The 14,125-nt window shown below is 32.1% G+C and overlaps 1 protein-coding gene across 1 annotated transcript in view; it reads right to left on the reverse strand.

Annotated features, from left to right (window-relative positions):
• Nucleotides 1-14,125, reverse strand: part of LOC127727925 (UBX domain-containing protein 4-like) — a 73,456-nt gene that overhangs the window by 45,136 nt on the left and 14,195 nt on the right. Inside the window, exons 3-5 of the mRNA XM_052235081.1 lie at nt 13,886-13,914; nt 9,234-9,352; nt 2,055-2,242 (exon numbers count right to left, since the gene is read on the reverse strand). Of these exons, the coding sequence (XP_052091041.1) occupies nt 2,055-2,242; nt 9,234-9,352; nt 13,886-13,914 (336 nt within the window). The remainder of the gene's footprint in view (nt 1-2,054; nt 2,243-9,233; nt 9,353-13,885; nt 13,915-14,125) is intronic.

The raw sequence follows: 14,125 nt of genomic DNA on the forward strand, positions 1-14,125 counted from the left end.
TTTGAAGTGATATAGAGAAGCTGTGATAACACCCTTTAGTTATTACAGGCGTATTTTTTCTGTAATAACATATAGGTGTACTATGCAAAATTGGCAAACTATGAACTGTTATATCTTTCAATAGTTAAGTATATATATAGACAAAAGTAATATCAATAGAACTTTTATACATTTTAACTAAACTAATGATGTATATTGTCCCTTTGAAACATGTAACATACATATGTTATCACAGTTCTTTGATTTTTTAGTCCACAATAACAAATGTATGTTATTTTTCTGTAATAACCCTATAGAGTTATATCCCTGACTGATAAAGATTCTGCACCCAAATTTTTTTAACATGTAATTTCATCCCCTTACTTAATATTTCATGCATAAAATATCAAGAAATAAATTGGGAAAGCGTATCCAAAAAAAAAATGCAAGTTATACACTGTTCACACTAGGGACTATATTCGTAGACAACGAAAACCAAAGGACGATAACTGTGTCCTTGGACCATATACCAAATAGGACCTGGATGGTGGCCAATTTTTGACTTTGGATTGACACCGAAAGAAACTACTCTTGGTAAACACCTTCAAATGAAAATATCACTAGTTTAAATGAAGAAAATCTTTGACATTTGGACAAATCTTTCCCTTGGGTGCCTTGGAGACTTTTCATCATTACCAAAGTAACAACATTTTCATAATGATCAATATAACATAACTTAATAAAAAAGTTCCAATGTTCCCCTGCACATTGAACATATCTTATTTGTCAAAGGATGTAAAGGGCAATAAGTAAAATAATTTTATTTTGGTTCTTTTAAACTTTTATAAATATCTTGCAAGATATATAGGCATGAGATGGCTAACAAAGTTATTTTGCATATGGTTCTATTACCAAGGGGAATAACTCCTGTAAAAATATTTGGTCAGAACTTTCCAAGACCTTGCTGATATAAGCCTTTGAAATAAATTTCATTAAAATTTGAAAAGAATGTAGGTGTGGGAGTGCTTACATTGCTGTATTCAATTAAGAATGGAATGCTTCTTTTTGTAATCTTATTGGGATGTAAAAGTGTTGATCAAAATATGTGTACACAATCAAAGCTTTTTGGTAGATCTTGACATCTTGAACACTTTACCCTGTCAGGTTTTTTCTATCAAGTATGTTTTTCAAAAGAATTTAACCTTTTAGTATGTTTGATTTTTAGCTATACTAATATAAATATATAGAAATGTGAAATGATTGCCAATGAGACAGCTATTAACCAGAGTCCAAGTATATATAGTCAGTTATAAAAGGCCCTGCGACATGACTGTAGACAATAAGGAAGCACAGCCAAAGAACTCTAAAACTGTTATAAAGTGCCAGACAATAAGATGTGTGTAACACATAACAAACACAGAGCAAATATAGAAAATATAAGAATTCTTAGTAAAACCATAGACAGGGGCAAAGATAAAACATGGTAATAATTTTTAAGAAATAGAACAAATAATTAAAAAAAAATTAAGGTTGATCAGTTGGTTAATAAAATAATTTATAATCTATAACCTAGACATCCTAATAATTAATCATGTGAAATTAAGTAAGAATTGGTTCAGAAGTTAAAGGAGACTATCTTTAAAAAGGTCTATGACACATGATGGACAGGTCCTAAGTCAGGAATCTGATGTTCAGTAGTTGTCGTTTGTTGATGTGGTTCATAAGTGTTTCTCGTTTCTCGTTTTTTATATAGATTAGACCGTTGGTTTTCCTGTTTGAATGGTTTTATACTAGTAATTTTTGGGGCCCTTTATAGCTTGCTGGTCGGTGTGAGCCAAGGCTCCGTGTTGAAGACCGTACTTTGACCTATAATGGTTTACTTTTATAAATTTTGACTTGGATGGAGAGTTGTCTCATTGGCACTCATACCACATCTTCTTATATCTAAGGACAGGCACCAAGTGATGGCAATAGGTCATCTAAACCTTTACAGCCCTACAGAACCTGATGAGATAGAAATGTTTTCACTTGTAAAATAATTTTGAAAATCCTTTAAATGTGTAAATATTGTTTACATGTCTATTCTTTCTTCCAATGCCGGAGCAGCTGAAGTATTAGAATCTATAGTGGCAGTGTGACTGCTTGATAATGAGTCTGCTTGTGTGGAAGCAGGCTGACTACTGGAAGCTTCTGTTTGTGCAATAGACATTTGGATAGGTTGTGTGTCCAAAGGAGGAGAGCCACCAGTCTGAGCTCTGTGGTTCTGTAATAACAAGGTAAAGAAGAAACATTATTTTGTTTATCTGTACAAAAGTTAACACTGAATTATAACCATACTTTGTCATAATAATTCAAGACCTCATTAATATATTCTAGTTAAAACCTTATTTTTGGAGTAATGTTTGAATTCCAAAATCATGCACAAACAATCCGTATGCTTTGCTTAACCACTGCAAATATCGAGGATATCTAACATAATATTAATAAATGGTCTGCGGGGACAGCTTGATACGACCACAGAGGTCGAACCCAGTACAGTTGGGGCAAGTATGGACACTACATTCAAGCTTGAAACAGATCTGAATTTGGATCGTTATTACATATATTTGACACAGTATGAATGTGGTCAAAGAACTGAAAAATATCCAAAATATAAATACATGGTTAGATTTGGCATATCAAAAAACCCTACGAATTCAATTTTTGATGAAATCAAACAAAGTTTAATTTTGGACCCTTTGGACATCAATGTGGACCAATTTGATAACTGGGACCAAAATTTCGAAATCCAAATACATGGTTAGATTCAGACCTACCAAAAAATCCCATACATTCAATTTTTGTTGAAATCAAACAAAGTTTAATTTTGGACTCCGATTTGGATCAACTTAAAAACTGGGCCCAAAATAAAAAATCTAAGTACATGTTTAGATTCACCATATCAAAGAACCCTAAGAATTCAATTTTTGTTAAAATCAAACTAAGATTAGTTTTGGACCCTTTGAGTCTTAATGTGGACCAATTTAAAACCGGGCCCAAATTCAAAAATCTAAATACACTGTTGGATTCAGGATATCAAAGAACCCCAAAAATGCAATTTTGTTGAAATCAAACAAAGTTTAATTTTGGACCCTTTGGACCTCAATGTGACCAATTTAAAACCGGAACAATAAAAACTAAAATCAAAATACACGGTTAATTAGCTTTAGCATATTATAGTAAAGAACCCCAAGAATTCAAGATTTTGAATTAAACCCCACTGAAATTGGTCCAGAAATAAGCAATTTATACAAAGTATTAGAAAAGTATTGTTTTTGGCCTTTTTTTCCTAAATGGATAGGGCCATAACCCCCAACCTTCCTTTTTTGTAATGGAAATGTGATACAATTTCATGGAGATCGATGCATAGACTTATTCTCAAGTTATTGCCCGGAAACCAGAAAATCCTTATTTTTTGTGCCCCAAATTCATAAACGGTTTGGCCCATAACCCCCACAATAAGTCCCAACCTTCCATTTGTGGTATGGAACATTGTGGTACAATTTCATAATGATCCATACATTACTATACAAGTTATTGTCCTGAAACAAGTAAAATGCTTGTTTTTGGCCCCTAATTCCTAAACAGTTAAGACAATAACCTCGCAAATAAATCCCAACCTTCCTTTCGTGGTATGGTACCTTGAGGTACAATTTCATGGCGATCCATAGACTTATACTCAGTTTAAATCTTATAGGTAAAATATTAAGAAATTCATGTTGGAGTTCCCAGAATCATTTAGTAAACAAAGAGATTAAGTTGGACTATGTTGTAAGTTGTAACAATTGACTAATTAGTCAAGGTAAAACAGGTAAAATTAAAAAAAACAGAGAACAATTAATTGAAGGTCTTTCCACTAAAATTCACTTAAAAGAAAACTTGGATAAAAAAACAGTATGTCTGGTCTTAAAAGATAGCTTATCACACACTGATTTTGAAATTACAATGTTTAAGGTACTTTTTTTGATAAATTAAGAGAGATAATAACCACTTCCGGTTAAGTCAAGGTTACTTCCTGTGTAAAACAATAGCTAACTTTACGCTGATTCCAAAAATATATGGTTTCTACAGTTATTGTCTGGAAACCAAATGTATTCGGACGACGATGACAACGACGACATGGTCATACCATTATACAGCCATAAAAATTTTGAGGTTATATAACAAGAGGCTCTCAAGAGCCTGAATTGCTCACCTGTTATTTTTTTTGCTTAAATCTTTCATCAATGATTATTTTTGCTTTTCAATATATATTAATGAGTGCCTTAAAAATGCCATTTAAATGTTCATTGTATCTGTCACATTTTCTTCAAAAGCAAATAAATGCATTTTACCCATATGTTCCACTTTAGCCATAGTGGCTATGTTTCTTGACGTACAAGGAAATAAAATACAAAATTTATACTAGATTCATTTGAGAAGATTTTTAAAGTTAAAAACATAAACAACTTGTGTAAAATTGTCTTTAAAGGGCAATAACTCCTTAAGGGGTCAATTGACAATTTTGGTCATATAAAACTTTTTTGTAGATCTAATACTTTGCTGAACATTTATCTTTATCTTTAATAAAGTTCAAGATAATAACCAAAAACTGCAATATGTCCTTGGCAGCAACCCAACAATGGGTTGTTCAGTTTGTTTGAAAATTTCAGGGCTGATAGATCATGACCTTTTGAACATTTTAACCCCATGTCAGATTTGCTCTAAATGCTTTAGTTTCTGAGATATAAGCCAAAAACTGCATTTGACCCCTATGTTCTATTTTTAGCCATGGTGGCCATGTTTGTTGATGGATCAAAAATCGGATACAATTCATAAACTAGATTCCTAAAGGAACATTCATTTAAAGTTAAGAAGTATTTAAATTTAGGCACAATAGTTTCAGGAGAAGATTTTTAAATGTTAGCAAACTTGATGAACAAATTGTGTAAAATTGTCTTTAAAGGGCAATAAGTTCTTAAGGGGTCAATTAACAATTTTGGTCATATAACTTTTTTGTAGATCTTACTTTGCTGAACATTATTGCTGTTTACAGTTTATATCTATCTATAATAATATTCAAGATAATAACAAAAAAATGCAAAATTTCCTTAAAACTACCAATTTAGTGGCAGCAACCCAACAATGGGTTGTTCGATTCGTCTGAAAATTTCAGGGCTAATCGATCTTGACCAATTAAACAATTTTACCCAATGTCAGATTTGCTCTAAAAGCTTTAGTTTTTGAGATATAAGCCAAAAACTGAATTTGACCCCTATGTTCTATTTTTAGCCATGGCGGCCATTTTTGTCGATGGATCAAAACTTCGGATACAATTTATAAACTAAATACCATAAGGAACATATAGTTAAAGATTGAAGGTATTTGGCCTAGTAGTTTCAGAGGAGAAGATTTTTAAATGTTAGCAAAGTTGATGAACAAATTGTGTAAAATTGTCTTTAAAGGGCAATTACTCCTTAAGGGGTCAATTGACAATTTTGGTCATAGAAACTTTTTTGTAGATCTTACTTTGCTGAACATTATTGCTGTTTACAGTTTATATCTATCTATAATAATATTCAAGATAATAACAAACAAGAGGCTCTCAAGAGCCTGAATCACTCACCTGTATTTCAGAGGAGAAGATTTTTAAATGTTAGCAAACTTGATGAACAAATTGTGTAAAATTGTCTTTAAAGGGCAATAACTCCTTAAGAGGTCAATTGACAGTTATGGTCATTTTAACTTTTTTGTAGATCTTACTTTGCTGAACATTATTGCTGCTTACAGTTTATATATATCTATAATAATATTCAAAAAAAATAACAAAAAACTGCAAAATTTTGTTAAAACTACCAATTCGGTGGCAGCAACCTAACAATGGGTTGTTCTATTTGTCTGAAAATTTCAGGGCAGATAGATCTTGACCAATTAAACAATTTTACCCTGTCACATTTGCTCTAAAAGATTTAGTTTTTGAGATATAAGCCAAAAACTGCATTTGACCCTTATGTTCTATTTTTAGCCATGGCGGCCATGTTTGTCGATAGATACAAACCTCGGATACAATTTATAAACAAGATAACCTAAGGAACATTTATTTAAAGTTTGAAGGTAATTGGCCCAGTAGTTTCAGAGGAGAAGATTTTTAAATGTTAGCAAACTTGATGAACAAATTGTGTAAAATTGTCTTTAAAGGGCAATAACTCCTTAAGGGGTCAATTGACAATTATGGTCATATTAACTTTTTTATAGATCTTACTTTGCTGAACATTATTGCAGCTTACAGTTTATATATATCTATAATAATATTCAAAATAATAACAAAAAACTGCAAAATTTTGTTAAAACTACCAATTCGGTGGCAGCAACCCAACAATGGGTTGTTCGATTTGTCTGAAAACTTCAGGGCTGATAGATGTTGACCAATGAACAATTTTACCCAATGTCAGATTTGCTCTAAAAGCTTTAGTTTTTGAGATATAAGCCAAAAACTGCATTTGACCCCTATGTTCTATTTTTAGCCATGGCTGCCATGTTTGTCCATGGATCAAAACTTCGGATATAATTTATAAACTAGATACCCTAAGGAACATTTAGTTAAAGTTTGAAGGTATTTGGCCCAGTAGTTTCAGAGGAGAAGATTTTTTAAATAGTTTACGACGACAGGCGATGAGACGACGACGACAGACAACAGAAGACGACAGACGCCAAGTGATGGCATAAGCTCACATGGGGCCCTTAGAGCCCCGGTGAGCTAAAAACTGCAAAATTTCCTACCAATTTAGTGGCAGCAACCCAACAATGGGTTGTTCGATTCGTCTGAAAATTTCAGGACTGATAGATTTTGACCAATTGAACAATTTACCCCGTCAGATTTGCTCTAAAAGCTTTAGTTTTTGAGATATAAGCCAAAAACTGCATTTGACCCCATTGTTCTATTTTTCAGCCATGGCGGCCATGTTTGTTGATGGATCAAAACTTTGGATACAATTTATAAACTAGATACCCTAAGGAACATTTAGTTAAAGTTTAAAGGTATTTGGCCCAGTAGTTTCAGAGGAGAAGATTTTAAAATAATTTACGACGTCAGATGACCACGGAGACGGACGCCAAGTGATGGCATAAGCTCACATGGGGCCCTTTGGGCCCCGGTGAGCTAAAAAGTGCATCATTATAATTATACCTATTCTATAAAAATATTTCGTCATAGGTTAGAATGAAAATTTCAGAAGTTAATAGTCTGACTAATAGTCTTGGATAATTACATACACAAAATTTTAATTTTTTTCAACATATTCAATTTCAAGATCTAAATATAAAACTTTTCATCAAGGGGTTTTTACAAGATATGTAATGGTGGTGTCTGTGAACAAGTGTGTCTGATTTCTATTTTTTAAGTACATTTTTACGAATAAGAATTAATATGCCTAAATTTTAATTCGATGATGTGACGAAGAAACCAAAATAAATTTAATAAAATGCTTCGCTGAGCGCAGCCTGATACGACCGCAGTGGTCAAACCCTGAACAGTTGGGGAAAATTTGGACACAATATTCAAGCTTGATACTATCTGAATTTGGATTGTGATCAAATTTTTGACATAATATAGGTTTCTGACACAAAATAAATGTGGTCAAAGATCTTACAAATCTAAAGTGCAATACTGTGCAATTGAAGATTTCTTCTTGAAACTTTTCAAAAATTTTGAAAATTTTGAGAAAAAAAATATGAACCCTTTTAAAAAATAATTGGAGACCCCCCTTCCCCCCAAACTTTTTGAATCCCCCTTTTAGCATTAACCATCAAACTCAATTGCAGTCTTTCCTTTGTAGTATGGAACCTTGTAGTACAATTTTAGAGAGATCCATACACTTAATCACAAGTTACTGTCTGGAAAGTAGAAAAATGCTTTTTTTTTAACCATAAAATCCCATTTAAATACATCATAAAAGTATTAAAATAGAAAATGACATCATAGTCATGGCTAAAATTAAAAAACCTTCATCAGCAACTTTTAATAGTAATATCTAAAAATAAAATTCCTTCATCAGCATTTAAAAGTAACTTCTAAAAATAAATTGACAACTAGGACTTTGTAACCATAAAAATCCATTTAAATGCATCATAAAAGTATTGAAATAGAAAATGACATCATAACCATGCCTAAAATTTAAACACTTTCATCAGCAACATTAAATAGTAATATCTAAAAATAAAATTCCTTCACATACATAATCATGGCTAAAATTAAATAATTTTTCAAATAGAAAATGACATCATAATCATGCCTTAAATTAAAAAGCCTCCATCAGCAACATTAAATAGCAATACCTAAAAATAAAATTCCTTCACATACATAAACATGGCTATAATTAAATTACCTTTATTAAACATTTTTAAAATAGTAACTTCTAGAAATAAATTGACAGCTAATCACCTAAAGACAATACATTTCTTTATAAATAATTTAGAAGCAGTATAAGGGAGGTAATTTGACAATATGTGTTTGAATTACCTCCCTTACACAGTTTTAAAATTTGTTTTGAACGTAAGTAATTGTCCATTAATCTGGAAACCCTTGTTTTTCCCCCTTTTCTGCCCATAATTCCTAAACAGTTTGAGCCATAATCCCCCAAAGCAAATTCTTACCATCCCTTTGTGATATGGTAACTTGTGGTATAATTTCAGAGAGATCCATACACCATTTCACAAGTTATTGTCTGGAAACTAGAAAAATGCTTATCTGGGCCCCATTTTGGCCCCTAATTCCTGAACTATTAGGACCATAACCCCCAAAATCCCAACATTCCTTTTGTGGTCATAAACCTTATGGTAAAATTTCATAGAAATCCATACACTTAAACAAAAGTTATTGTCTGGAAACCAACCAGCTGAATAAATACTATAATTTAGTTGTTTTTACTTTTCATAATAAATTATCAATTGCAACTGTCAACAGCCAGTGTTCCAGTGGATACAAATATGCATTATTTAATTTACCCTTTCATCCCCAATCATGTCTTATCTCGTGCCCATCAATGCCCCAAGGCAGACTGAACGTTACATATGACTATATAGAATTGGGAGGGATGGACAGGCTGACAAACAGATGGACATTTTATTTGTATATACCGGGGTACCCCCCAAAATAATGTGTACCCTACAAGTAATAATGAATTCAGTGTCAGTAATTTAAGCCATAAAGATATATCTAAAAGTTGCATTAAACTTACTTTAATGACTGATTGTATGATCTGACAGAAAGCATTAGGTTCCACATAACCAGCTGTTACTTCAATAGGTGAACCATTCACAGCTATAAAATATACCGAAGGCACTGTAACAACTGGGTCTGATATCAGTTAAGGAATGAATCTCATAAACAAAATGTTACAGAGAACATTATACAGTACATATAAACAATATACAAATATTTAATGCATGTGTTAATTAAGAACATAATAAACACATAAACACAAAAAGTTTCTAAATGGGGAGGAATTGCTTTCTCCTTGAAGATCTTAATAAATACAATTTTCAAAATAAATTCATGGTTTCAAAGGAGGCAAACATGTGCAAAAGAAAAGGGTGTAATAATGGCCTGATGCAATATGTTTCACTCAAATTTGTACTTTTAATTTATTTATATACATAATTCTTTAGATTTAGAAGTATCCCACTTAAATAGCAATCTGATGAAGTGTGTCTGTTTAAGTACTATGATGGATTTAGCTTAGTTAAATAAAGAAAACAAAATATCCTAAACAAGATTAAACAAGAATGTGTCCATAGTACACAGATGCCCCACTCACACTACCATTTTCTATGCTCAGTGGACCATGAAATTGGGGTCAAAACTCTAATTTGGCATTAAAATTAGAAAGATCATATCATAGGGAACATGTGTACCAAGTTTCAAGTTGATTGGACTTCAACTTCATCAAAAACTACCTTGACCAAAAACTTTAACCTGCCCACTCGCACTATCATTTTCTATGTTCAGTGGACCGTGATATTGGGGTCAAAACTCTAATTTGGCATTATAATTAGAAAGATCATATCATAGGGAATATGTGTACTAAGTTTCAAGTTGATTAGACTTTAACTTCATCAAAAACTATTTGACCAAAAACTTTAACCTGAAGCGGGACAGACGGATGGAAGGACGAATGAGCTGACGCACAGACCGAAAAACATAATGCCCCTAGGTGGGGCATAAAAAAAAACTTTTAATCTAAGGGCACCAGTATGTATGTGAGTGTGTGACTGGGTGTGCTATTGCAAGTGGCCCAGTAACTTTGGCAACCAACATATACCAAACTACAACTACTAACTGTATAAAACAAAGATAAAATATAAAATTAAATATCTAAGTATAGCTTATCATCAATAAATTGCATGACATTGGCTGGATAGGATCTAAAGAATGATCACTTCACTGCACTATTTTGTTTGAAATATCAAAGGTAGTGATAAACCTTGGAAAATATAGATATCAAGTCAATACCATAAGGGTTTTGAATGCATTTCAAGGAGCTACCTCTATAACTATAAAGATTGCTTCAATCGCCAGCTTTGCTAATCCAGACTACAACATGTACAAAGGATTTTTGCCATGACAAAGGATATGTACTTGTTACTAGTATTTAATATCAAATTAAACATGTTAAAGAGTTTAACAATACTTTTAAGTGTTGCATTCTTAGCATATTTTATTTAAGAAATAATTCTTTCATGCCATGTTAAAATGAGCATAGAGCATGGCATGACAGAATTATTTCAATTCTAATAGGAATCTTTTGAACGTTTGTACTTCGAAGCGGACCTATAATATACGTTCAAATGCAGCCATTTTGATTTGATGAAGCTAAAACATCATAGAAAATCAAATGTTTCATGATTAAAAATAAACAAATACATGTAAACTTACTTTTAGAATGATTTTATTTAATTTCCTAGCAAGCAACACCAACAAAAATGTCCATTTTGATCTCCGGCGTAGTTCAAAATACAACTGATGTTGCAATTTCAATTGTGACGTCAATCATGTGCAGCACATGTTTTATTGAAATTCGAACATAGCTTTGTTTCCAAAGTGAAAGAAGAATGTCATATTAGAATACTTAATTAATTACATTGTCTGGACCTAATGCTTCACTCTTTTTTTAATATATGTTTTATTTTACCCTCTAAACATCTAGCAGATGCATTGGTCTCTTCTCTGAATTCAAAATTATTCTCTATTTCCTTCAACTTTTTTTTATATTTCTTGCATAAAATTTTCATCAACTGACTTGGATTACCTTGTTGTTATTACATGTGCTTATCAAATCCATCTTCATCTTGTATTACTGTCAGAATTTCCCTGTCCATTTATTTTTTATTTTTGAAAGGAGTAGGTTTGATAAGCATGATAAGGCCCTAAAATGGCCTCTTATTCTAGCTGAAAATTGAAATTAGGATTTATTGACCAACGTCACAAGGAATCATAGGTAATATAATGACTAGATTGGAAAAACGTCATTTTGTTGAAAATCTATGTTTTTGCGTTCTATTCATGATGACTTCACAAATAGCACTAATTTTGATTTTCTGCGTAAATTCGATGAAAACGGGTAAATTTACGATTTTTTGGAGAGGAAACGTAGAGTGCATGCGTCGACAACAAAGATATTTAAGCCTAATGTTTGTTATGACATTTTACATATCTGACTTGAATATTTTGTTTGTCGACACCTGCGCTCTATGTTTCCTAGGTCTTAATTTGGTTGAAATCCGGACGATTTTGTCCAATTTTGCAAAAGTTTCTATTTTTAACCTATTTGGGATGTCAAAATCAATGCTTGAAAATAAAACTCTGGCAAAAATAGTTCTATATAAATTTCTCACATGTCTTTTCATCAACTTAAAACACATTTTATCCTGAAACATTGAATTTAATAATAGAAGCCAAATTTGGTCCTTACCAAACTTACTCCTATTTAGTTATGTCACAGTAGTCTTTGGTTTATTTTTTTGAAATTATATTCTTTCTCAATTTTTGAAATTTTCTTACTTATTTATCATTTTGAATGATTACTAGTTAGACTAGGATATTTTTTCATTTTATTTCCAAAATTATTTATTCCTTTTTCATTTTATAAATTGTATTTAAAAAATATCCTGAAATGTGTTGACCCCTGATGCTGAACTTCCAACCCCTGATGCTGAACTTCCAATGTCTTGAGTCAACAAGTTGACCATTTTTGGACATCAGTCCAGGCAGATATATTGCAATCTATAACAAATTCTCCTATCATATCTAGGCAGACTGATTCGATGTACTTCAGATTGATGCAAAGTTGAGATTTTATCTGAAAAGAGTAAAATCAGCATTTAAGAAGTCTGAACATTATTAACCCACAAGTTGATAAAAAAGCAGATCTACAGTGGTAGTCTATGAAGTATCTGTTCTGTATCTTTATTGTTATACAATTTTTGGTATTTTGCTACATTGTATTACACAGGTTTTGACCCTTTTTTTATTACCTTTTTATGTAAAATTTAAAGAGGTTAAAGAAGATAAGCAGTATACAATGTACATAAATTAACTGTTAACACAGAGATATGTCTCGCCTATTTGTTATTTTGATAATGCAAATGTTGAAATTAAAATTACAATACTTTAACATGTAAGTTATGCAAATATTCCAAGTCAATGAACCATGACTGAATGTACAGGGCTAAACAGTCTCCATGGAAATGAGATGTGCCAATGCTAATACAACTGCAAACCAAATACCATTGACTTTTCATAAGTCGTTCCCTTTAAACAAACCTAAACACAAACATTAACTTGTAAACTATGTAAAAGTTTGAAAGTTAATGAACCATAATTAGGGGGTGGGGTTATATAATCTCCATGGAAATGAAACTTGCAAATGCCAATACATTTGCATACTGAATATCATTGACTTAACATTAGTGGTTCATCTTAAACTGACCTAATCACAAACTAATACATGTAAACTAAGCAAAAGTTTCAAAGTCAATAGACCATTACTGAGAAGTAAGGACCAAATATTCTCCATGGAAATAAGATGTGCTAATGCTTCTACAACTGCATACCAATTATCATTGACCTACCACTAACGGTTCCCCTTAAACTGACCTAATCACAAACTAATACATATAAACTAAGCAAAAGTTTTAAAGTCAATAGACCATGACTGAGGGGTCGGGGCCAAATAATCTCCATGGAAATGAGATATGCCAATGCTTATACAACTGCATACCAAATATCATTGACCTACCACTAGTGGTTCCCCATAAACTGACCTAATCACAAACTAATACATGTAAACTAAGCAAAGTTTCAAAGTCAATAGACCTTGACTGAGGGGGTGGGACCAAATCATCTCCATGGTAATGAGATGTGCCAATGAACTAGACCTAATCACAAACTTATACATTGTTGACGCCGCCGCCACCTTCGCCGACGCCGGAAACAGCATACCTATGTCTCGCTTTTTGACTCTGTCAAGGCGAGACAATAATGAGATAGCAACCCAACAACACAAAAATTCAACATCAATAGGTCATCTTAAGCTCTGTGAAATGATACTGACATTGAATAAACTTTCTCTGTATGGTGTCATATTCTGCTCATCACTGAAGACAACAGCCATGTAATAAGCTTCAGTAATTGTACTCTGTATTTATTGAGGATACTGTCTCATGTACATCTCCTCCCAAACATTTTATTTTGAGATGGACCAGTAATTTTCTTATACCAGAGCAAGTAAAGATGCAGCTTACTTGAATTCCACGATTGTGTTTATAATTAGTTTTACGATTTATATTTAAATGGTACATAAACACTCACTACACGTGTTTTAAAGGATACAAATCTGTGAGAAAAATCCACATTCTTCCCTGAAAACAAAAATAAAATACATTCATGACATGTCTTATTCTAAACTTGGACTAGTATATAAAATTTATCCATTTCAGATTTTGAAGCAAAAGTTTTCAAATGTCTGAGATAAAATTATCTTTTGACGATGTATTTCATGATAATCTCATCAAATCTATCAGTCAGAACTGATGAATTTTTGCACAACTAAGGATAACTGGTTAAAAATAA

Source organism: Mytilus californianus, unplaced genomic scaffold, assembly GCF_021869535.1.
Source record: "Mytilus californianus isolate M0D057914Y unplaced genomic scaffold, xbMytCali1.0.p SCAF_2, whole genome shotgun sequence".
NCBI classification, from domain to species: domain Eukaryota; kingdom Metazoa; phylum Mollusca; class Bivalvia; order Mytilida; family Mytilidae; genus Mytilus; species Mytilus californianus.